This window comes from Crinia signifera, chromosome 2 (assembly GCF_055691185.1).
Source record: "Crinia signifera chromosome 2, ASM5569118v1, whole genome shotgun sequence".
Lineage (NCBI taxonomy): Eukaryota > Metazoa > Chordata > Amphibia > Anura > Myobatrachidae > Crinia > Crinia signifera.
The window spans coordinates 212,599,944-212,627,053 of record NC_139218.1 but is presented as its reverse complement, the minus strand read 5'-3'; the positions used below and the strand labels follow the sequence as shown (position 1 = coordinate 212,627,053).

The window sequence follows — 27,110 nt, the reverse complement described above, 5'->3', positions numbered from 1 at the left end:
ACATGTGCTCTATTGCATCTCCACCTGCCTGTCTGTCATCTACTCTTGGATGTCCCAGTGTTTCCTACATGTCCAAGTTCAAACTTACTGTTTTTTTTTTCTTTGAGGGCTCATCCAATTTTTTTGTTTTTATTTTCTAAATTCTTTACTACTAGTTTGATAGCAATATAGGACAAAAATCATATGTGTAATATTATTTTCTGTATCTATTGTTGTTGTGGTGGCCTTAAATTCTACATAACATATGTGATCTGAGCGATATGCCGTCCAGTCAGTCGGATCGCTTGGACTAGCATATCAGCATCGGCAATATGCTCACTCCCACAGTTGCTTGCGGTGATGTTAGGTTTGTACTGCACATTAAACCTAGTGATATCACTAGCGACATCATACATGCTAAAGAAGAACAGAACAGTGATAGTTCCCCCCTTCATTAACATTGCTCCTGTGTGTACGGGCAAACCAGGCTGATGGAGATGTGTTATGATGCCAGCACCAATCTGTCAGTCCAGTGTGTACCCAGCTTTTGAAATGAAAGAAAACAGTGGGTGCCAAATAACCAGAGTTTTGTTCAAACTGCCTACACCTGTATTAGTTTCCATGTACCACACCGATGTAAATTAAAGGGCTGATATACTGTAGAGATGCATTTTCAGTAACTCAGCCGCAAATGCAACCACATTCCAGGTTGGAAACAAATATGTGCATTCGCTGATTTGCAGCAGCCCTGGGTCTGGTATGAGTAATACATCTGAAATCAGATGGATCTCTATGTACATGCAATTCAGTAGCCCAGAATTCTGCAAACACAATCACAGCATGTCCTTAGTCAACTTGCCACATTGACACTTTGTTACTGCCTATCAGCATCAAGAAGAGATGCATTTCAGATTTATGTCATTGTAAAAGGCAATTAGCTGCCGAACATTGGGCCTAATTCTGCATTGGGCCTAACATTGCTAGAGCAAAAAACAGCAGTGGTCTGCAATCAATAACCCACAGCCCAGAAAGAAACAATAAACACCCCTTGCAAATTTGGAATGCATTGCAAATAGAAAAGCATTTGCAGAATCATTCGCAAAAGACAATTTTTTTTTTAGACGAACGTTGAAGAGAGGCATACACACAGGGCAATTTTGGGCTGTATTCTAAGTGGTCTGTCTAGATCACTTTGAAAATTAGTGTGGATCACTCCACGTATAGTCCCTTAAGTGATGGTAATGCACCTCCCTGTGTGTCTCCATCACCCATTCAGATCTTTAGAACATGCAGTCAAGATCTAGATAGATCCTCTGCATGTGAAGCACCAGTTAGCACATATGGCTCAGCACACATTGCTATGTGTGTATGGGCGGTCTGGCCAGCGATGTTTGCTGAGCAATATGTTCTGCTTCTGCTAATCTGCTAAAGAGCCAGGCTGGTTGTAGTGATCGCTAATATCAAAGACCTACCCAACTGCTATGCATATTGATATTTATTCACAATATGCATACAAGCATGCGTAATGCGAACACTGCACACGTTGTTTAATAATCGACCGGATTGCAAATTCTCTTAATAGCAATCCATGTTGCATAGGCCCACTGGTGCCTACTGCTGTGTCCAGTCAGAGTAGCCAGAGACAAACCCTTATGCCCAATACATCTCATTTTTGCATTATTGAATGCATATGAATGAGTTGCGATTGCTCCAGTGGGTGTCTCATTTCATTCCTGGGTGACACCATCACTTGCTTACATATGATGTTCTGTAGCCTAGAAAACCGCTATTGCATTTGTATACAGACATGAATCAGGCCCATTGTGCAGTGCTTAAAATCACAAGATCATCTGCAAAAACAGACACTCTGCGGTTGCCTATAATTACTAAGATGGGTGTTCTATTTAATGTGGGATGTTGCCCATAGCAACCAATCAGATTTTACTTATTTATTTAGCACCTTCTAGAAGATAATAGATATAATCACATTGGTTGCCCATAGCAACATTCTATCTTCACTAGAACTCCCATCTTAGTAAATAAACCCCATACTCTCTATTGTTCAACATCTTTGTTATTAGGATCTGGCCTGTAATTGTGTAATTATAACATGTTTTTTTTTTTCGATATTAGAAAAAAAGCAGCACTACATTTATTTCCATGGTAATATGTGTTATATGCTTGCAAGTTTCTTGTTTGTGTAAGGGTGTTTAATAATGATATATTATGATTAGTCTGTTTAATAGATTAAAGTTATACATAATTAGTGAATATAAAAGACACAAGGCACGACTTTCCCATCACATTAACAAAAGCATTTAAAGTAGTGGTACAGTGGACAATGGCTACATTCCCTATGTATTTACTTGATGAGGATTCAAAGCAATTATTGCATCTTGTTTTCTAGAAACCTATTATCCAGGAAGTTCCTTAAGTGAGAATAGAAAAAAAGTAATTGTCAATGTTTAATCTGGTCCAAATGGCATATGAATACCTTATACTGGATAATAGGGGGTAGATCATTATACTAGATAATTGGGGGTAGACTCTTATAGTGGATAATAGGGGGTAGATCCTTTTACTGGATAATAGAAGGTAGATCCTTATACTGGATAATAAAAGGTAGATCCTTATACTGGATAATAAAAGGTAGATCCTTATACTGGATAATAAAAGGTAGATCCTTATACTGGATAATAGGGGGTCAACTCTTATACTGGTTAATAAGGGGGAGATTTTTATACTGGATAATATGGGGATAGATCCTTATTCTGGATAATAGGGGGAAGATCCTTATACTGGATAAGGGGGTAGATCTTATACTGGATAATAGGGGGCGATCCTTATACTGGATAATAGGGGGTAGATCCTTATACTGGATAATAGGGGGTTGACTCTTATACTGGATAAAAAGGGGGTAGATCCTTTTACTGGATAATAGGGGGGATAGCCTTATACTGGATAATAGGGGGGAGATTCTTATACTGGATAATATGGGGGTAGATCCTTTTACTGGATAATAGGGGATAGATCCTTATACTGGATAATAGGGGGGAGACTCTTATACTGTATAATAGGGGAGATATTATTATACTGGATAATAGTGGGTAGATCCTTATACTGGATAAAAGGGGGTAGATCCTTATACTGGATAATAAAAGGTAGATCCTTATACTGGATACAAGGGGTAGATCTTTATACTGGATAATATGGGGGTAGATCCTTATACTGGATAATAGGGGGCGATCCTTATACTGGATAAAAGGGGGTAGATCCTTATACTGGATAATATGGGGGTAGATCCTTATACTGGATAATAGGGGGCGATCCTTATACTGGATAATAGGGGGTAGATCCTTATACTGGATAATATGGGGGTAGATCCTTATACTGGATAATAGGGGGCGATCCTTATACTGGATAATAGGGGGTAGATCCTTATACTGGATAAAAGGGGGTAGATCCTTATACTGGATAATAAAAGGTAGATCCTTATACTGGATACAAGGGGTCGATCTTTATACTGGATAATATGGGGGTAGATCCTTATACTGGATAATAGGGGGCGATCCTTATACTGGATAATAGGGGTTAGATCCTTATACTGGATAATAGGGGGCGATCCCTTTACTGGATAATAAAAGGTAGATCCTTATACTGGATAATAGGGGGTCGAACTTATACTGGATAATAAGGGGGTAGATCCTTTTACTGGATAATAAAAGGTAGATCCTTATACTGGTTAATAGGGGGGATATCCTTATACTGGATAATAGGGGGGAGATTCTTATACTGGATAATATGGGGGTAGATCCTTTTACTGGATAATAGGTGATAGATCCTTATACTGGATAATAGGGGGGAGACTCTTATACTGTATAATAGGGGAGAGATTATTATACTGGATAATAGTGGGTAGATCTTTATACTGGATAATAGGGGGTAGATCCTTATACTGGATAATAAGGGGTTGATTCTTATACTGGATAATAAAAGGTAGATCCTTATACTGGATACAAGGGGAAGATCTTTATACTGGATAATATGGGGGTAGATCCTTATACTGGATAATAGGGGGGGGGGATCCTTATACTGGATAATTGGGGGTAGATTCTTATACTGGATAATAGGGGATAGATCCTTATGCTGGATAATAGGGGTCGATTCTTATACTGGATAATAGGGGAGAGATTATTATACTGGATAATAGGGGGTAGATCCTTATACTGGATAATAGGGGTCGATTCTTATACTGGATAATAAAAGGTAGATCCTTATACTGGATACAAGGGGTAGATCTTTATACTGGATAATATGGGGGTAGATCCTTATACTGAATAATAGGGGGGGGGATCCTTATACTGGATAATTGGGGGTAGATTCTTATACTGGATAATAAAAAAGTAGATCCTTATACTGGATAATGGGGCATAGATCCTTATTCTGGATAGCAGGGGGTAGATCCTTATACTGGATAATAGGGGGTAGATCCTTATACTGGATAACAAAAGGCAGATCCTTTTACTAGATAATAGGGATAGATCCTTATACTGGATAATAGGGGGTAGATCCGTATACTGGATAATAGGGGGTAGATCTAGACAATGGCTTTTTATTATAGCTTCATACAATAAACTAAAGCCATGGGCTGCTAAAGTAAAATGAAAATTATTGCACAATAAAGTCTCCTTATCATTGGTAGCAGTAGGGCCCAGGATCTGGCATAAGAGGAAAGCATTAAAGTGCTAACCAACATTGGTTTCATTTCCATAACTTTTTCTGTGCGTCATCATCAGGGTTTCACAAAATGGAGGTTGTTAGCTCTCCCCAGCTGCATATTTCATTATCTGTGGTGCTCTGTTGGGCGCTGGCCATGATCTGCTGACCCATCTAACTTCCTACTGTTGCCCTTGTGGCATTCAGTCCCATCAATCCGGTGGTCTGCTGCGCATCCATGCGGGCCCACCAAGCCACCCTTAGGGCCATTCTCCACCTTGGTCAGCACCATGAAATTTCTTGGTCATCACTGCAAGCTCCAGTCAGGACCCACCTTCCAGCAGAGGATCGCTTCAGCCAATCAGCCTAGAGCAAGAGGTATAAAGTCCAGCTCTGGGAACAGAGAGCTGTCATTGCTATGTTGTCTAACAGCCTGTAATGAGCTCCTGCTTAACTATGCTTCCAAAGACAAAGTTCAGTTTACAGCTTCAGCACTTCCTGACCCCCAGGTGCTTGTTAAGGGAAAGCTATTCCCAGTTCCTTAAAGAGACAGTGCAGTTTCCATCTCCAGCACCACCTGGCTCTCATCTATCCAGCTAATCTGCCCTGCTGGAATCCTCAGCTTCAACCAAGCCTGCTTCCTGCAGTGCTGGTATCTCCAACTTCAACCATCCTGCTTCTTGCATTGCTGGTATCCCCAGCTTCAAGCAAGCCTGTATTCCTGTATTGCTGGTTCTCCCAGCTTCCAGCCATCCAGCTACCTGCACTGCTGGCATCCCCAGCTTCCAGCCATCTGGCTATCTGCACTGCTTACACTTCCAGCCATCCAGCTATCTGCACTGCTGGCATCCCCAGCTTCCAGCCATCTGGCTATCTGTATTGCTGGTGTCCCCAGCTTCAAGCAATCCTGCTTCCTGTACTGCTGGTGTCCCCAGCTTCAAGCAACACTGCTTCTTGTGCTGCTGGTGTGAACAGCTTCAAGTAATATCATCTCCCGCAGCTCCCCCTGTCCCCCCAGTAGCCCCTTGCATTTCACACTCACCCTGCCCATCTCCCTGCAGTGGAGACAGGCAGGGAAGCCGATCTCCGCCACTGTGTTGACATGCGAGAGCGTGACAGACACGCACGTCCCCGACAGATGGAGCTTGTGTGCTGACAGCCGCTCCATCTGTAGCTATCGTCCTCCTGCATCCAGCCAACCGGGAATCTGCTCTTGTCCCTATTCACATACAACCTCAGCCATGACACGTGGTGAATTAGTGATCATTGAAGACTCTACAATGTCTTCACGGTTGTTGCTTTTTGCGCTATTAGCTGTGAATGACATTGGTTCAAAGTTCACTGGAAACTTGAGATAATTTGTAAGTCAAACCTTATTATATTTGTAAGCGCCTAAGGACCAGCAATTTATTTACTGGGTGGATCTCAACATTGGATGGATCTTGACGTGACGTTATATATACACTGTACAAATTATATTTTATGCATACATAGAACTAGACCTCACATTTTTAACAAAACTGCAACTTCATGACTTTTTTCTAATGCTCTCTTTCTCCCTGCCCTGGGCGAGATGTAATGTGTTGTGATCGTGTTTCCTAGTATTATTGTTTACTTGTTCACATGTTGCTGGGTATTGTGTCTGCCATATAGCCTCATCCCCTGTTTGTCTCTTTAGTCCCACCTCTCATTTATTCTCCACAGCCTCAATCCTCCTGTGTTTATCCAACCTCATGTCCCCTGTGCCTCTCCATCCTCATGCCTCTCATGTCTCTCCACAGCATGTGTCTGTCTATGCTCATTCTAGCCCCTGTGTTTCTCCAGCCTCATATCTCCTCTGTGTCTCTTCCATCTCTGTCTCCACCCAATCTCTATTTCATCTACTTATACCTCATTTCTCTCATCTCCGTCCCTTTCCCCCTTCACCCTCCTCTCTGATATCTGCATCCATTGTTTGTGAGAAGGGTTACAGGGGGAGTGCTTTTGTTGGTGGAGAGCCTAAGGTAGCACAAGAGTGAATCGCTAGCTTCAAGTATTGACCTTTGTTCTCCCCACTCTAATGACCCCCCCCCCCCCATCATTTACCTCTCTGTCTCTTTTCTCATCTATGTCCTTCCCCACTTCTGACTGTCTCTTAAATATATTCCCCTGCCCTTTTCTCTCATCGTAGTCTTTCCTCCTTCGCTCTCATCTCTATCTCCCTCCATAATTTCTCAAAATCATACCACCATCTCTTTTGGAGGGGGCATGCAGATGCCGCAAGTAAGGGGTGATTTCCAAGTGTGTGGGAGTCCCAGGAGTACAGTAGTATCGAAAATATTCACCCCTTTTGACAAAATATTTTTTTTATTTTCATATATCATGGATTCATAATGATTTTATGCAGTAATATATATATATATATATACTTACAATTATCACAAAACTACTCTTGAAAAAACTGTAAAGTTATTTCTTAATGAATTACAAAGAAAATACACACACACACACACACACACACACACACACACGTGAATCTACACAAGTGACTACTGTACTGTTGCTGGGAACTGCGTCTCTGTCCCCGGCAAGCCTACTCAGCGCCTCTCTCACACCTCCGGCCAGCATGATCCCCTCTCTTTGGCAGGGCAGGGAGGGGACAGCCTCCGCTTCTTTCTATGGTGCACATCCTTATTGTTTATCCCCCTTTGTGATTCAGTTTCTTTAAGGCACAGGAGCAGATGTGCTGTATTAGGCCTGGTGAAGTGATAAAGTGGAAGGTGATAATCACCATCCAATCAGCTTCTAACTATCAAGTTACAAGCTGCTTTTGCAAAATGTCAGGAGCGTTATCACCTTCCACTTTAATACATCTGCTTCACAATCTGAGACTTGTGCCTAGTCCTATGACTGATGCATTTCTTCCATTTCAATATTACCCATTTCAGTGGCTGTGCATCTATGTATGCAGATTTAGGTGGGGAAATTGCAGGACAAATAAAATGTGATTATATCGCAATAAAAGCACAATATTAATTGCTGTGTGTGGGACTGGCATCACAGATGGGCCCACCCAGCTGGGAGTGGTCAATTGGTAAGGGTGTATGCTTACCTGGACTGTCAGCAAATTCAGCAATAGGTCCTTCCTGGGTACCTATCAGGATAATACATGAGAGCAGGACCTGATTAGAGGTTCAAGGTGCCCTAGGTTAATACTCATGTACAGTAGCTCCACTTGTAATGCTGCTAAACACCCGTGTATGGGCACTCAATGACTCACCATTCAACTGCCCATGTGCATGTAATGAAAGGTGTACAACTAGCATGTAGGATCTAATGCCTGTGACATGTAAAGAAGGCTGTGTATCTTTAGGCTCAACAGCTGGAGTTGTAGGGCAATGTACATAAAGTAATGGTTTCATCAGTAAGTTACATTGGCCCAGCCATCTGGCAATCACCTTAAGAACTTTACCCCCTACATTACATCGTTGATTGCTAACAAGCATGGAATAAATTAGGCCTTCATTTTATTCCTCGGCTGTCACCTGCAAGAAACCCCCTTACCCCCTGGTCTTGGTGCCCTAGGCCTATTGGGTAATCAGGTCCTGCATGGAAAGGACCCATGAGGAGAGCTGCTTTCCCAGAACAAGGAAATAATGTCATCTCCAAGCACCGTCGCTGCGCTTGGTCACAGTGGAAAGGGGCCTGTCCAGATTATGACCTGGTTTGGAGCGGTGTTTCAAATTGTACATCAGACCCCGGACTTTAGTGGAAAAGAGTTGTTAGCTGAAGTTCGGAACACTTTATAAACCACGGCTACCGAGTATGGCTGTAATTACAGCAAGTAAAACACAAGTGTAATAACGTATACTTTGCACCATCATAATCTTTTCCTTGTAAATACTGTTCACTTTCCATGTTGAGAAAAAACATTTTTAAACATGTTTGTATGTCTAATGATACTGATTTAACTCAATACATTGTACGTACCCCTTATATTCAAATATATGTGTATAACATTTTCGTAACAGAATTTCTGTACACATCTCTACATTACATAACAGCAACTTTGTTTTGCTATCTAATACAACAACTGCAGATGGTAACAGAATGATTGGTGCTGCGTGAGCAATTCTAGTGCCATAACTTCAGTGGTAATGGGAGGATTTTGCTGCAGTCACAGTTCCATACTAGTCTAGGAGGATTGCTGCTTCTACAGTGTACTGGGAATAATTCTACAATTCTGTAGCCTGGAACAGGAACTACACAGCACATATCTTCTTATGATGGTTTGACTTTATTTTACAGTTTTCAGATTGCAAAAATAACCTGGGTAATTGCCGGGTCGAGGTGTGATGTGAAGCGCCACACCTATTAACCTGGGTCAACCAACCTAGCAATAAAACCTGTTATAAGGAGGATTAAACCTGGTTTGCCCTCTATATAATGGGCGGCCCAGGTTAATGTGAAAATGTCGGACCAAGGGTCAAGATTCTGGGTCAGATCCGGCATTTCGATCTGAAAGCAGTTTTAGGGACATGTCAAATTGGTAAACATGTCAAATTAGTAAACAAGTCATTCAACGTGTTTTGACTACTTTCCTTAAACCTATCACCACCCTGTATTGTACACTCTGTTGGTGTAATGTCAGATGCACTACGCTACAAAAGTGACAAAATGGAGAGTGATAAAAAACCAACCAATGAGCTCCTGCCTAACATTGTTCAAACACAGTCTGTGACATGGCAGGTAGGAGCTGATTGGCTGGCTGTTTTATCACTTCAAATGCTTAGTGCATCTGGCCCTAGAATAAACTGTAAATATGGTGATACCCCTCCATAGGCTTCACAGATTCTTAACAACTGTAGGTAGAATAAACACAATAATAAAAGAGGTATCTGGATCCTGGAGAAGCCCCTTTACTGGATTTTACACTGATTCTGATATTACAGTGGTTTGTGTTTGTTTGTTTGTTTGTTTAGTATTGGTTGACATTGTTTGAATTACATGCATCCAAAACAAAATGACTGGGAGCTTAAGATTCTTCTCTACCTTTAATGCATATTGTTGATGAATGGCATTTTCATGAAGCTTAGTAATAATTGTGGGCAAAGATGTTGGCACTTTGGTCTTTGCTTTGAACTTCGGCCCTGGCAGTAAAGAATTAACATAATCATAATAAATCAGCGATTTGTCTGAATAATTTAGCAGATTTTATATAACGCGTCTTGAAATCAGATGATCACTGATCTGAGTATGTAACAAATACTGAGTAATGTCAAACCTCTGCCAGCATCAGATGGATATAAATAATGCATGAAAACATACAAATAGCACTAAGCGTACAAGATTTATTATTTTCTCTCTCTTTTTTTTTCTCTCTCAAAACATCATTCTTGCAAATCTCAATTCCAGTTTCTACTGCTAGGCCATTGGCAATTACTGTACGTCGTAAGAGAGACATAAATATTTGGCTGAAAATTCAGAATGCAAACATTAAGTTATACTATTAGAATATTTTGTAGTATTTCTAGAAACACTATTGGTCATAATATTATTACATCAGCTAATTGTATTTTATTTTTAAACCAACACTACAATCTATCTATCTATCTATCTATCTATCTATCTATCTATCTATCTATCTATCTATCTATCTATCTATCTATCTATCTATCTATCTATCTATCTATCTATCTATCACTAACTACTCCTCACCTCTATAAGGGGAAGTACCACCACTGGCCACTCAATGGACCAACTTACTCATGTTTTTGCTAAAAGATGTCATAACAGAAAGGGAAAGCAATTTTTACAGGGTCACTGATTTTTTTCAAACTTGCTGGATATGGAGAGAGGATGCTGTGAAGACAGGGACTGGAGGTGTGAGCAGATAGGGACTGGGGGTGGAGTGCAGAGTTTGTGAGCTAAAAACTGTCACAGCTCAAAGTAAAGACTGTCACAGCTCAAAGTGAAAGTATGTTGCAGAAGCTGTCATATTGACATGCTTCAACTAGTATAATATAAAGTATAATAATCACGAAACCTTTTGATATTGTTACTGTAATGACAGAGCCTCTATAGATTCTATGGCAATAAAGTGTTTGTGCCTTGCAGATTATATTCTTACATATTATTCTTCCTCCCTTTATTTGCCTAGATTTTCCCTCCCCAAAAATGTTCAACGGGGAGGCTAGTTCCTCAGCCAAGAATGTGATCCGCAGTTCCAGCATCAGTGGGGAGATGTACAACCTAGAGAAGAGTAGTTCAGGAACTCCGGACGCGGCTGGTGTTATCACAACCAAGAAAAGGCGCTCCAGTCTAGGAGCCAAGATGGTGGCTATTGTGGGGTTGTCACAGTGGAGTAAGAGCACTCTGCAACTGAACCAGGCTGGTAAGATTTTTTACACTACTTCAAATAAGCCCTTAACCCTTTAAGTGGCAAGTGAATTTGTCAAAATTAGTGTGAAATTCTTTCCAAAATAAACATTTTTATTTATCATAATGACCTGTAATGTTTACCTTATATAGTAAATAATATATTTTTTTACACAACATTTTTTTTTTTAATTTGTATAACAAATGTGAGCGACGCTGGCATTTTTAGCGGATATTTTGCTAATCTCTCACATAGACGTTGGCACTCAAAGGGTGCATGTTGGTGCCAGAGGCGTAGGGAGGGCGGACGCCATTCCACCAATCCGGGCGCCGATTGGTGGAATGGCGCCACCGGCCCGCCCCCCCTCCGCAAATGATCCCTGCATGCAGTGCTTTACTTACTGAGCTTGCGCAATCAACCCTGTTCCCCGGCGGCTCCCTGCTACAACATGCCGGAGAGATCTGCAAAAGTCCCTCACACAGCTGAGTGAGTCACTGCTGCGTGCAGGAGTCCAGTCAGCCGGGCAGCACTTGTGGAGAGAGAGAGAGGAGAGAGCTCTCTCGAGTTCCAGCCAATCATAGCCGGTCTTCAACCACTGCTCCTCCTCCTTCCTTTGCTCCTTTATCTCACAGTCCGGGCAGCCTGCCGTGCTTAACTGCTCACATGTCACCTGACCTGAGCTGCAGGAGAAGATCCCTCATTATAACTTAAGCAATGCCCATTTGCAGAGGTCAGTGTTCTTTTTGTGTACACTGTGCAGCTTAGCCAGTGTCATCATCACCCTGTATGCATTACTGAGGGTGTGCAGACACTAATTAAGCTTCAAAACCCTTTTCTTTACCCAATGCTGCTATCATCACCCTGTATGCATTACTGCAGCATTGGGTAAAGAAAAGGGTTTTGAAGCTTAGTTAGTGTCTGCACACTCTCAGTAATGCATAAAGGGTGATTGCAACATCATCGGGTAAAGACAGGGTTCTGTACAGATTGCCTGTGACATGAGATGTGCTGTAGGCCAGTGTAATCTGTGTGTTGTGCCACCTCACCTCACTTGACAATGGGGGCAGTTTATTTCAGAAGTGATAATTTTTCTATACTTCTAACACCAGTTATAAATCACATAGCCGATATGTCTGTATGTCAGAACTGCTAGCACTGCATTTAATTTGCATGTAATTGATCTTGTAAATAGCCATTTACAGTTATGGAGTGGGCTACAAAAGCATGACATTAAAAAAAGAAAACTATTCATCAAAACAATCCAGCATCTTTGGCGCCATTTCAAGCACTTTTTGCTCCTTCTTCGTCCAAGAGGTTTTGAACATCTGTACACTGGGGGCCAGGGGAATGTCGTTAATGCGGCATGGTTGCTGACATTAATTGTGCGACCCTGGCTCCTACTTGTTGCACACCCTGCGTCAACACAAAAATGATTCATGGCCTTGTCAAAGCTAGGCCACACCCCCTTTTTTTTACATGGTATTGGCTCTTTGTCTCACCATAACCTATTTTTTGGCTCTTTGCCTCTGGTTGGTTGGCCAACCCAGCTATAGTATTAATGGGCAGCGTGTGCCGGCGGCTGCCCTTTCCGGCGCCTGCCTCCTGCCCTGCTCGCCCGGTCCCTGCCGCCAAGCGTCACGGACGGTGAGGCCGGGCGGCGGGCTGACACTCCTCTCTGTCCTCTCTAAATTGCTGCTGCTGCTCGGTCCGGCTTCCGGGCAGCCAGAGAGTGAATCTCTCTGGCTTCTGCTGCCGCCCTGCTGTGCTGTATATATCTTTATCTGTATACTGTATATATTTATTTACAGCTGTCAGCATCTTATATAGTGCAGCAGATTCCGTTACAGTGTCTTATATATCGAAGCAGATTCCGTTACAGTGTCTTATATAGCGCAGCAGATTCTGTTACAGTGTCTTATATAGCGCAGCAGATTCCGTTACAGTGTCTTATATAGCGCAGCAGATTCCGTTAGTGTCTTATATAGAGCAGCAGATTCTGTTACAGCGTCTTATATAGCACGGCAGATTCCGTTACAGCGTCTTATATAGCGCAGCAGAATCCGTTACAGTGTCTTATATAGCGCAGCTGATTCCGTTACAGCGTCTTATATAGTGCAGCAGATTCCGTTACAGTGTCTTATATAGCGCAGCAGATTCCGTTACAGTGTCTTATTTTTTAAGATTTTTTTCTTTTCAAATGTAACATGCCCACACATGTTAGCCACGCCCCCAATATTCATTACCGGGGGGGGGGGCGCGAAATATGCCCTTGCTCCGGGCACCATGGCACCTAGCTACACCGCTGGTTGGTGCACTCAACTAAGTACCGATGAGGGGGGAACTTACTTAAGTTGAAGCTTCTGTGTCCTAAAGGGTGTCCAACCTTTCTAAGCTAAGATTCAGTGGTTGGGGCACAGTGCCACATTAATTGTGTTCAAGTACATGTATGTGGTCTGGTAAATAGAGTATGTTGTGATTTGTCTAGGGTGGTCTTGCTTTACTTTGTATTCATATATGTGAGCAGAACTGCAGCAGCCCTGCTGGCTGTACAATGCCATTTCAGTCACCCTAAAAGCCAAGTGCAATTACCATGAGGCAGCAGTGGTGCCACTCTGGGGCCCTCTGTCCTGCTAGAAGGCACAGCTTGCAAACTCCTAGTCATATCAGTGACTAACATCATACAGCTTTTATCTCTTTTCAATTTTTCTGTACATTTTTTACCAGAGACAGTGTTTGAAACGTAACCAATGCATGAAAGCAACAGACATATCATGGACCCTTATGACAGCACCCTTAAGGGGTCATCCAATCAAACCCATCTTCAAACTTAGATTTTCCCTGAAGATGATAAGGTAGTGTGCAAAGTTTGAAGACAATTAGTTAAAGCGTTCAAGAGTTATCATGGAACATCCATACACACACACACACAAACATTATTCAGTTATAATTATGTAGATACAAATATTTAAAAAATATCCATTTTGTAGGAGTGCCGAGGTCAGGGTCTGCATCTGGCCACGCAGATTTACTGACTTTGGCTGCAGACATGGGACAGAAATCTGAGTAACCCAGATGACTAATGATAATGCAGAGTGATCTGATTGTCCATCGTGAGATGCAACTCTGAATCAGCCCCATTATTATTATTATTATTATTATTATTATTATTATTATTATTATTATTATGCTGTGTAATGTTATGATCTCCTCTACTTTGAAATAAAGTAGAATTCTCCTAACATTATGGGGTAAATGTACTAAGATAGTATTTCTATTAAAGATGGGAATGGGCTTAATAATAAGAAGTAGGCTCCGATTGGTTGCGATGTTTAACAGTCCATCTTTAATAGAACGGTACTTGTTTCCTAGAAGGGCGCCCATCGCGGGCATCACATGTACATCGCATACCATTATAATGGCATGCGATGCGACCGATGCGATGGTCGCAATTTTACATAGAAATGCATGGTAAAATGTAAATCGCGTCGGTCGCATCGCATGCGGCCAAAAAAATCGCATGCGATGCGACCGCCGCGATTACCGATTTTACATAGGGAACAATGTTAAATGGCCCAATTGACCCGATTTTACATAGGGAACAATGTTAAATGGCCCACAGACCCCAAATAGCGACCCTTAAGTGTGAAATGGCCCCCCCAATTGTTAACGCCACCCCACGATCAACGTCAACCCGAAGCGTGGCGAGCGCAGCGAGCCCGCGAGGGGCGGCGGTACGCGTCCTCCGACCTTTTCATACCCCCACTATCCACGTTGGCGTGGAGTTAAGAATAGAAAGTGTGGCGAGCGGACGTGGAATACGAGCCCGAAGCGTGGCAAGCGCAGCGCGCCCCGCGAGGGGACGCGGAATACATGTTAAGTAATCCGTGTCCCCTCGCGGGGCTCGCTGCACTCGCCACGCTTCGGGAGCGTGTTCTGCGTCCCATCGCGGGGCTCGCCACGCTTCGGGCGCGGTGGCTCGCTGCGCTCGCCACACTTTCTATTCTCAACTCCACGCCAACGTGGATAGTGGGGGTATGAAAAGGTTGGAGGACGCGCACCGCCGCCCCTCGCCAGCTCGCTCCACTCGCCACGCTTCGAGTTGACGTTGATCGTAGGGTGGCGATAACAATTGGGGGGCCATTTCACACTTCAGGGTGGGTATTTGGGGTCTGTGGGCCATTTAACATTGTTCCCTATGTGAAATCGGGTCAATTAGGCCATTTAACATTGTTCCCTATGTAAAATCGCGGTAATTGCGTCGGTCGCATCGCATGCGATTTTTTGGCCGCATGCGATGCGACCGACGCGATTTTTTTCCTTGCGATGCCTAAGATCAAAATCATGGGGGCCCTTCTAGGAAACAAGTACCAATAGAACTCCCACCTTAGTAAATTTACCGCTTTGAATTAACAGTATCCAATACATCGGAACCCATCATTTAGTTCCATGGCTGTATCTCTCTCCTCTTGTTTCTGCTGTTGGGTCTGATTTTCAGCATACATTTGTTTCCATCATCTCATCCGCTGGCTCAAAGAAAGATGTACAGTAGTTCCTATATTTACAGTAGCTTCATTACTTGTGTTTCAGGGCCTTGTAGTGTTTGCAGCAATGCATAGTATGTTTCTTCGTAGCATTGATAGCATAGTTTGTTATAGACTTTAGTTGTCTCTGTAAAACACAAGAAGTATGTAATAAAGCAACTATAACCAGTAAACATTTGGCAATCCTACCTCCACGTATCTTATGGAAAGTGCGGTTAGCATAGCTGGACCCAATCTGGCCTTATTGTACAAGCAGCAGAGAGCATGGTGTGCTGTAGCATAGGTACAGAAGAGGTTGCACACAGCTCTTGTCCATTTGGTTTTGTTCATTATTTAAGTGCAGGACAGGAATACTTATTGCCAGGAATTTGCATCTTTCTCCCATCCCAGTTATAAATGGGGGCAATGAGGTATACAACCCTTGTAATATATGTCTGACATTGACAGTTACGATGAAAGTAGTTGTTCTGCTTGATATATCTGTGAAATAACAATCATATATATTATTTTTATAAGGTGATTTTTGGTGAGGATTCATATTTCTTCCTTCATACTTAACCAAAACCGATAAATACGGTACCATTTTAAAGATTAAGCTCTCCGATTCTGACAAATTGTTAATTTAGAATAGCACATTGTATTGTTTGTTTAAAAATTGAAGTTAAAAATGGACTTTTGGCCCACTTGCATGCAAAATGTTTGCACGGGCCATCTAGTAGTTTTATGTTTGCTTTCTAATCTGTAGAGTTTTAAAGGATAAAATAAAAGCGCTTGGTTGTGTTAAGTTTAATGTGTAGGTGGAAAGGTGTTTGCCGCTCAAAAGATAAAAGTGAAAGTAAAAACAATGTTTACAGCCCTTTTCTGGTGGGTGGGGTTGCTGGTCCGGATTTGGTGACTTCCGTTATCGGTGGCGGTGTGCGGGCTTGGGAAGCCTGGGGAGAAGCAAGTCCGCACACCGCCGCCGATACCGGAAGTCATCCAACCCGAACTTCCGGCCAAATGCGGCACACTCGCTGAGGTCCGGAACACGGCGTGGAGGAAGATAGAAGGCCAGAAGACCTAGGTAAGCTTAGGGACAGATAGGGCTACCAGGTCTCCGCAAATAGTGCCACCTATCACCACCGCAGCTTGGACCAGCATCAGTTCTATAGTAGGTGTGGAAATTGTTGAGGAGACTGAAGATGAAGTAGAGGAAGGGAAGAACAGGGCAGGAGCGCTGGTGAGGTAAAGAGGTAGGGTGAGTACGTGAGGAAGGAGGGCCCTTATAAGAGTTAACATACTAAAAGGAGTTGGGTGGACGAACGAAAAACAATAGGATAGGTAGGAACGGATGGAGGGGTAGGGTAGGCAGGATAGGAGGAGCAGAAGAGGTTAGGAGGAGGATGGATAGGCCAGTCGGAAGAAGTGGGTTTTGAGGGAGCGCTTCAAGGAGGTAAGGGAATCAGAAAGCCTGATGGGTGGCGGGAGTTGTTCCAGTGCGGTGGGGCAGCGTGAGAGAAGTCTTGGACACGGGAGTGGGAGGAGGTGATTAGGTGAGAGGTCAGGCGGCGGTCGGCGGCGGAGCGAAGAGGACAGGAGGGAGTGTGGATAGAGATCAGTGAAGAGAGGTAAGGAGCGGTGGAGGAGGAGAGAGCCTTTTAGGTGGTGGTGAGGAGTTTAAAGAGAACTTGGAAAGGAATGGGGAGCCAGTGAAGAGATAGACAGAGGGGGGAGGCGGAGGTAGAACGGCAGGAGAGGAAGACGAGCCTAGCAGCGGCGTTAAGAATGGATTGGAGAGGGGCGAGGCGGGTGAGAGGTAGCCCGGAAAGAAGGATGTTGCAGTAGTCAAGGTGGGAGATGACAAGAGAGTGAATGAGAATTTTGGTCGCGTCAGTGGAAAGGAGTGATGCGCGAGATGTTGCGGAGGTGAAAGCGGCAAGACTGTGAGAGAGCACAAATGTGGGGGGTGAAAGAGAGGAAGGAGTCAATGATGATACCGAGGCAGCGCGTTTGGTCGGTGGAGGTGATCTCGGTTTCACCAATGCTGATGGAGATAGTGAGAGAAGAGGGGATGTTCGGGGATGGAAGATTAGAAGTTCAGTTTTAGCCATGTTTAGTTTCAGGAAGCGTTGGGTCATCCAGGCTGAGATGGCCGTGAGGCATTCTGAGACCTTTGACAGGAGTGATGGGGATAGGTCGGGGGAGGAGAGATAGATTAGGGTTTCATCAGCATATTATCCTGGGAATAACAGACAGGCTCCTGCATCTCAGAAATTGTGATAACCATGCTTCACATATATTTATTTTATTGTATTATTTCTCTAAAAGTAACTTCACACAAATCACACATGTATACCTAACTAGTGATCGTGGCCCAGTGCTGAAGCTGCTTCTGATGTATGCTATAATAATGTTATCTATTTTAAAGAATAATTTGTTAGTTTTGTTTCCTATAATTCCAAACAAAACCCGAAAATTGTGTTGCGAAAAACATCTTAAGTAAAAGTCTTCCTCAGTAAAGCAGTGGAGAATGCTAAGGCCCCCATACAATACAGAGATTTGGGTCAATTTCACCCGTTCCCGACGGAACGGACCACCTCCAATTTGAACCCCCTCCCGGTGGCGGGGAACTTGGGTTGCATGAGATACATCACATGTAAAAAGACCGCATTCCATGTACTGCATGTGGTCCTGCCACCCAAGAAGGTCTTGCCGCTCTTGGGGGATCAGATGGACATTCACTGTTGCGATATATCACAGTAGTCTATGGCCACCTTTAGAAGAGCTTGGAAGACATTCAGGGGTAAATGTAATAGGGTACGAGAAACCGGAGGTCTGGAAGTTTGTCTAAGAATGGCCATATTTTTAAACCAACCTGGTTTTACTTTGCAAGCTGCTTTGAAATGTAATTTGCGCAGTGTTAAATAAACCCCTAACCTAGATAATTCCTTGCTTTATTCTACTTTTCTGTTTTACAAAATGACAATGGCATTTAGTGAAAGACTGAATTTCTCTTTTTGTTTTACTCCGTCCAGGCAATGGAAATGGTATTTATTCCCTAAAGAGATTTGTGGTTGGTTCATGTACCCTCTGACTGTGTCAGTTCTTATCACTGTAGTTTTTGTATTTTTTTGTGGAGCAGTATCTCATTTCTGTTTTATTGTGATGTGATTATACTATCTGGAGAGACACCATCATGCTGAGCTAACTGCTCCTGTTGTCAGTTATATGTGTGCAAAGCTGTCATTAGACTGTCAGTGTGGTAGCCTCCCCTCTGCTAGGCATCACTTCCATACTCACCATCATGAGCACAGGCACAATGCATTCTCTGATAACTCCAACAAAGGGATTACAGAAGCACACAGAGGGAAATATACCTCGTTCTTTGTTCTACTTTACAAATCTGTTATTTGCATAAATGCTATAGTCTAATGGGTTACATGAAGGAAGAAATTCTCTATGTTATATTGCTAAACAATAGAAGAAATACAAACTAGATAAATCAGCATGGACATCTGCAGACTATACTGTATGTCAACTAAATAAAATATATCCTCGAGTTTGTGGCCAACGGCATGCTGAAGATATGACTATGTAGGTACATAGGAACAAACACATCCTCTCACTACTACAGTACATCTTGCAAAAACCAACATCACAGTAGGGTTTTTCCTAATGAGATTCATGCTACAAGGCAACATAGAGTGCCACATTCAGTACAACAGAGAAAAATATATTGTAAGAGGATTGTGTAATACTATATAATAGAAATAGCTCACTTACAAGACTGATTTATATTATCTACAGAGAGTAGGTCATATTTTGTTTAAAACATCTTCCTTTACTCTGGCACCTTCAAAGTTTCCAAAGATCCATGTGAAAAAAACGCTGAAGGCTTATATAACGGCTACGGATGCTATTCATTCATGGAGACATTTCAGAAGCTTATTAGAACATAAATTATTTAAAAGTTGTGATTATGGTGGTTTTTTACTGTGCACGGAATAGTAATCTCATTAACTTGCCAGCTTTGTCAAGGAGATATAAGAATGTCTATAAGTCGACCCGAATATAAGCCGAGGCACCTACATTTTACAACAAAAAACTGGGAAAACTTGACCCAAGTGGGACCCTCACTCGAGTATAAGCCGAGGGGGGCTTTTTCAGCATAAAAACTGTTCTGAAAAAGTAGGCTTATACTAGAGTATATATGGCATGTTTCATAAATAGAGCCAATTCACCTGTTAAATACACGTGTGTTCTTCTCAGCATGGACAGAAGTAAACCAAAAGTGGTGTCACATGGAGATGTGCTAAGTCAGTGGCATCACTACATGGGAGTGTCACCCGCCTACTCTTCAGTGACTGGCACCAGTTGCTGCACTGCAACAATACATGTATCACTAGGCCCCTGCCATAGTGTAAGAGCCAACGCTGCAAACAGATCTCTGGGACCCCTGGAGTTATGAAAATGAGAGTCAGGGTTCAAGGCCACACCCCTTCCAATGAGGCAATGCTTCTTTTTTGTTGGGGGGGGGGGGGGGCATTTCTACTGCATTGGTTTTCATCTAGCATAGTGACACCCTGCACTTCACTTGTGATTCTTTTACTAAGATGGAAGTTTTACATTGCTATGGACAACCAATCAGATACTATCTATTACCTTCTGGGAGGTGCTAAATAAATAATTAGATTCTGATTGGCTGACCATAGCAACATGCCATGTTAGATAGAGCTCCCATTTCAGTAACTTTCCCCCACTGTATCTGTATTTATTCTATGGATTATAATTTGCATATGTTGCAAAACAGAATAAACTATCCTTATAACGTTGATTATCTGGTTGTCTATAATTTTTACCTATTCATTATAATGTATGATAGAACAGGGTTTTTTTGTTTTACATATATGTGGACGTAAGCTTATACTGACATTGAACATGAACCTTAAATACTTTTGGAAAATAAACTAAGGCAATAAGTAGAACTCATGGGCAGATCACATATTCTCTAGGATTATTAAAAGATTTTAATTATACGATGGGAAACAGTACAGTGAACAGAGAAGAGCAGGCAGTAATTACTGTCATGGTCCATGGAGAGGCTTACTGCTGCAGGTAGCCAGTCTGATGAGAAATTCCAGCTCTTCCCACCCTCCCTGCCATGTGTACACTTCACTGTTCTGCTACTTGCACATAAATTATCAGCCTTTTGGGTAGCTTGCGTGGTTGCAACTAATGTACCTGGAGGGAACACACAGTATAACTATAGGGAATATGCGGCATGGCATATACATAATATCAGTTGTGTCAATTTAAGAAGGCCGTCTCAATGCCTGGATTAGATTACTTTTGCATATTGTTATATATTTTTTTAACCTGTGAGCAGTTTTTGTTTTCAGATCAGAACAGCCTGTGACTTAGCTTGCGTAGATATCAATTATTTTACAAAGACTGTGCTGTTTATTTAATATTGTACACAATGAGCACAATTCTTTTTAAACAATATTTGCAGTTTTCCCTTCAGAAATTAACACAAAAAGATGTTAGGGGCTACTAACTCTGGGGGGCACAACGTACAGCTGCCCATGGGAGAAGCAGCTGGTCCTGAGATCTACTGTATGTCTGCAGCCCAGAGCGTTCGCCCGTGCCACTTGATTATTGTCATAGTGAAGCAGACCCTTACAGAACACTGCAAGATAATTGTTGGGGATTACGGGTATATGTGGTATAAACCCAGTCTCACCTGCATCATATCCTGGGCCTGATTTAGACCCCTCTCCAAGCAGCGTTCTTTCACTGCTTAGGGGGGAATCAATCCAGTGTCACGACTGTCGGGCTGGCCTGACAGCCGTGACCCAGTCCCGTTCTCGGCCAGCTCGGCAGGAGGGATTCAATGTCCCGCCTGTCGGGCGCCAAAAAGGGGGAGTGGCTGCGAGAAACGGCCGTAAAGTGGCGAGCTGCGGCCATGAGCTTGACAATTCCCGTCCGTTCTCGGCAGAACGGACCTGACTGTTTGTAAAGTCGGACCTGTTCTGCCGAGATTCCTGTTCAATGCTGTCGGGGAGGACAACATTGAATAGGGCCCCGCCGCTATTTCCCCTTTTGGTTATAGCGGCGGGAGATTGAATACCCCCATAGTGAGCAGGTATACGCTGCACTGAATAAACCCATAAGTGAGTTCAGAAATTCCACAATTTAGTTGGTAGCATCACACTGCAGGCAGCGTTGTTAAGTGTTTGCTTTTTCCTTTCATGCTCCTCTCCCTGATGTCACATCAATATAACACAAACATCAGTTTTTTCTAGGTCACTAAGCTGTACAATAGTGGAAACGCCACCCGGATTCATCTGGTATTTTTGCATGATGCTGAAATGAACAGACAGCCCCTAGGATTTTTTTTCTTCTGTCTCCACAGTTCATAAACAGTCGCTATAAATAATCTTTATATATGTCCAGTGTGCGTTTGTGAGTCTCTGAAAACTGCCATCTGTTGGCAGCAAGTGAAACTACATCTCTTTCTCTCTCACACATGCACAAACATAGAGGCAATCACAAGGTAGCAGTTTAGCTTTCGAAGCACTTGCTTCGATTGGGCTGATTAGTATATTATATGTACTGGTACAGCCCTCACAGTTTTATTATATGTATAAATGGAAAAACCCATGGACCAGTTGTGATTTCCAGATTGTTCAGCACAGTAGTCCTGTGTCACATTGTTACAAATAAACATGCATATTGCTTTCAAACTTTTATCCTGCTATAACGGAATTAGTTTCTTATATATTATATGAATTATTGAATGGTATTAATCAGTGTTAGTGGGAGAAAGAATTGGTCCCCCCACCTCCATATTCCAAACAGTCATGGGGCCTTGACTTTGCTGGGAGGGGGCATGGCCACAGAATAGTACCAATTCAAATTACATTACACAGTAATGTCTATTATTCATACTACACCTTATATACGTTACACCTGACCACATGGTAGTGTCTGTTAAAGCATCCAAAGGCTTAGGTACTAAAACATTGGAATTATTCCATTGGTTGATTCCTCTATGACCCCTATGCGTAGCCGCTCCTCTACCTCTTGCTTTACCATTGCCCGATTCACCTTGGGTATGCAATACAGCCTCTGTTTAATTACTACCCTGGGTGGAGTCAAAACATCATGTTGAATCATCTGTGCCTTTGCCAGAATAGCAGAAACATCTTGGTACTGCGACACTAAATTCACCACTTCCTGTTTTAAACTAGGACTAAGAGGGACTTCAATAGGTACCTGGCATTCTGAGACATTTTTTTGCTACCATTAAAGGCTGGCTAGCACTTTCCTTCCAAGGTTTTAACAGGATTATATGGTAGATTTGTACTACCCCCCTTCTTTCCTCTTGTCGAACCTCGTAATTAACCGGTCTCTATGATCTCATTATAGGAATAGTAGGAGACTGACTCAGCCACAGAAATATTGACATAGGCCCTCTGTGCCTCCCCTGTTAAACAGGGAGACAGCCTGTCAGACCATTCCTCCACAGACCCTCCCAAAGGGTGGCCGTGTGCTCAAAGGTGCAGAGGAATGCCTCTATGTCTTCAGCTGGGTTGAGCTGTGGTAGCCTCTACCGCTCCTGCCCACCTTTTCTCAGCTCCTTTTACTCCTCATGCAGCAGCTGAATTTGCAAAAATTCAGCCAACATTTTTATTAATGGCTCCATAGTACCATGCGTTTCCCCTTTAAGGACAAACTTAGGAGTCTTGAGATAATGGGCCAGACTAACAAAACAGATTTAGCTTATACCTGCCTGCCTCACTGGTCACTTATCACAAAACAGCAAATAATATTTCATACAACAGTGGCCCTTTAAGGCTGGCTGACACTCAGACAACCTCCCACAAAACCAAATTGCCCTGCTATTTTGCAAACTGTCTTACCAGAGTTCCGGCTGTTTTGCAATGTCCGCCAATGTAATGCGCCATGTTGGGCATTAAATGTGACAAGGAATCACTAATATAAAGATAAAGTCTGGTTCTTTATTCTCAGCATTTAGACAGCATTCCAGAATAACAGACTGGAATTTCTTTGGCAGTTTCTCAGGTTACAGCAATGGTAGTTCTCACAATAAGGGTACTTCCAGAGAATACCTAACGTAAATCCCAGGACCCACACAAGCCTATTGCCCAGGCACTAACTGAAATTGGGAACACCAACCTTCTGTCTTGAACACACATATAACACACATATATTCTGCAGCACCCAAAGGTGCCATGGCACACAGTTTGGGAACCACTGCAGTACACCATTTGGTATGGGCAAATCTAAAGAACACATTTTTATGAATGAATCTCCATCTCTCTTTCTCTCATAGATGTAAGATATCACCCACTGATAACGTTTATTGTACCTTGTTACTAGTCTAATCCAAGCTGCAATAGAGGCATCTTTTCCACAGATTGCCCAATTAATTTTCTTTTTCCACATCCTGCTACAGAACTGCTACCAGGAAGGATATAACACTCTGTAGCTGCAGGAAAGTCATATCACACATGGAAGAAGCAGGGAGGATCTTCAGCCAGTACCTGGTTTAAAGGGCCATCCTTCCCCTTGTACTCCCTAGTGTCTTTTAATCGTGCTGCCTGTGTCACTACCCTGCTGGGGTTAGTTCTGGTCATCCTATGGTGCTGTCACCCACCGCCTGGAAACTTTGAATGCAGTGCTGAGCAACGCTGCCTACAGTGGCATTAACATTACTTGTTGACTTTGCCCACCAGACAGCATTACCAACTCTGCCTGCATCTTGAACTTGTGCTCTAAGAGCCCTGCACACACTATGCCCCTGAGAGGAAGTGCGAGCTTGAGACACAGTGCTGCACATGGAGGGCTAGTGAAGCCTTCCACTATGCCCCGAGCATACTGTATGTGAGTCAGTTTCACCATTTGCCTGGTGCCTGACCTGCTAGTAGACAGCCAGGATGGGTGGCACACCAAGCTTTCAGTGGGTGAGGTCTCAGTCATGCAGACACTGTCAGGCTGCAGGTTGTAACAGGATTTTTTTTGTATACAGCAACATAACAGATCCTGTGTGTCTACTTTGATGGGGCCCTTGAGCTGCAGCTACATTAGTCCTATTGTTGATCCAGTCCTGCCTTACAATGACAAAAAATGAGAGTCATGGCTAATGGTGATGACATTTCCACAAAGCCACACCCCAAGGCAGAGGCCATGCCCCTTTTGAGTTCCATTTACCAGATGTGAGTAGGTATGGGCAAACTTCAGGTGCCTATAGCCGAGCCCGAAGCGTGGCGAACGCAGCGAGCCCCGCGAGGGGACGCGGGATATGAGCCCGAAACGTGGCGAGTGAAGTGAGCCTCGCGAGGGGATGCACAATACATGTAAAGTAATCCGTGTCCAATCGCGGGGCTCGCTGCGCTTGCCACGCTTCGCGCTCGCCACACTATCTAAAATCGACTCCATGCCGACGTGGATAGTGGGGGTATGAAAAAGTCGGAGGATGCGTACCACCGCCCCTCGCGGGCTCGTTGCGCTCGCCACGCTTCAGGTTGCCGTTGATAGTGGGTCGGTGCGTTGCCAATGGGGGTGCATTTAACATTAAAAGCACCCATCAGGTTGCTTGTACAATTAAAAATCGTATCGCATCGCATGCCGCTATATTACATGCGATGCCATGCGATTGTATAAGATATAATACAATCAAAATCGGGGGCGCCGTGCTAGGAAACAAGTACCGCCCATGCTTTTGTACTAGATACAATTGCCCATGCTTTTGTACTAGATACCATGCTTTTGTACTAGATACAATTGCCCATGCTTTTGTACTAGATACGATTGCATCGTATCTAGTACAAAAAGTACGGTGCTGTAGCACATTGTTAGCTTTTTGTACTAGATGCTATGCAATCTAGTGCTAAAAGCATGGAGTTCATCGCACCTTAAGTGCTGCACATACTTGTACTTCCATCGCATCGCACGAAAACCGCATGCAAAACGCATGCGTTGCGATGCGATCCAGCCCATAATGGGTGCGATCATTGCACCGTGTATGGGCACCTTAAAGAATTGTGTACTGTATATAGAACACTCTGCACCTGGATTGGACACTGGAGTCATGTGAGTAGTAGGGTCTCTCTGGCACTAACTTGCTGAAATAATGTCACCTGGCCTCAGGCAAGATAACTGTGCTAAAGCAGCAGAAACATCATGTTGAAGTAGGACAAACAGGAACATCCTGAGATGACTGGGCAAACAAGTCATCTGCAGCGGAGAGAACCGACAGTGTGACAGGCCTCCAGTGAGTTCTTTTTTCTCCTTTGCTGTTTTTTCAGTGAAAACCAAAGTCTTGAATTCACAATAATCATTTTTTTTAAGGTCGTTGCATGAAAATGGACTTTACTAAGCTACAAAATTTGCATAGTCATATGTGGTTCAGCCAATGGAGTGACTCAAATCATGCTTGTATTTCTTGTGATGCAATATAGTATAAGTATAGTATAAGTAGTCAGGCATTAAAGAGTTTATGTCGAGGACATGGAATGGATCATTAGACATTCAGCACCATGGACAGAGCTCGCACAGGAAATGCAAAAACTAAAACAAAAAACCTCAGAGTAGATTAATTGCATTTCAGTGTGGAAAAACAAAAGGCTTCCTGTTATCCATTGGTAGAGCTTAACACATGTATTTATTTATGTCATACTGATTGGACAAATATTACTAAAATATATATAATCACACTATAAAGTCTTGGAAGTAACTTTACTAAGTGGCAGTTTGCAAAAGCTGTTGTCTCTTGTTTTTAAGCAGAAAATGTAAAATGGCAGTACTAATCAAAGCAGAACGTGCCATATTTTCTTTGATATTTTAGAATCTTTCATCCTTTAGAGTACAAATTCAACTTATCTTTGCACTTTAAATGTACTTAGGAAAAGACACATGTCAAAAAATACATATTTTCATGCATATTCAGTCGATGCATCTTCCAGCTTAGTAGCATTTGCACCAGATGCATCCTCGCGCTACAAGATAATGTAGGAATATCCTGGATGTGTAGAGATAGCATAGAGACGTAGCTTTATAGCATTGCCTTATTTGCATATAATATATAGGTTTAATGAAACTATATATATATATATATATATATATATATATATATATATATATATATATATATATATTACAACAAAGTAGTGATGGTGCCACAGGAGGACTTCTTACACTATAAAACCTTCTACGTCATCAACAATAATAAAAAAGTCCCAAACGTCCTTGAAAATATTTATTTTCATAAAAGATCCATAAAAGGTTCTTAAAAGATTATACAATTTTCACTTTACAGCCGATGCTTTGTTATGATATATGCGACACTTGTTTACAGAGCTGGATTATTTTCACATAGGAGGAAACCCAACGTGTTTCGTCAACATGTGACTTCATCAGGGGTTGTTCAGTTCTCACATTGGAACAAATCAATCAAAGCTCTTTTTTCACAAGTCATAAATGGGAATTCCACGTATTTTTTTTTAAATTTT

The 27,110-nt window shown here is 42.6% G+C and overlaps 1 protein-coding gene across 1 annotated transcript in view; it reads left to right on the top strand.

The window, feature by feature from the left end:
• The window catches only part of RIMS3 (regulating synaptic membrane exocytosis 3), a 130,862-nt gene that overhangs the window by 5,014 nt on the left and 98,738 nt on the right, over positions 1–27,110 (top strand). Inside the window, exon 2 of the mRNA XM_083173672.1 lies at positions 10,835–11,068. Within this exon, the coding sequence (XP_083029798.1) occupies positions 10,852–11,068 (217 nt within the window). The 5' untranslated portion in view covers positions 10,835–10,851. The remainder of the gene's footprint in view (positions 1–10,834; positions 11,069–27,110) is intronic.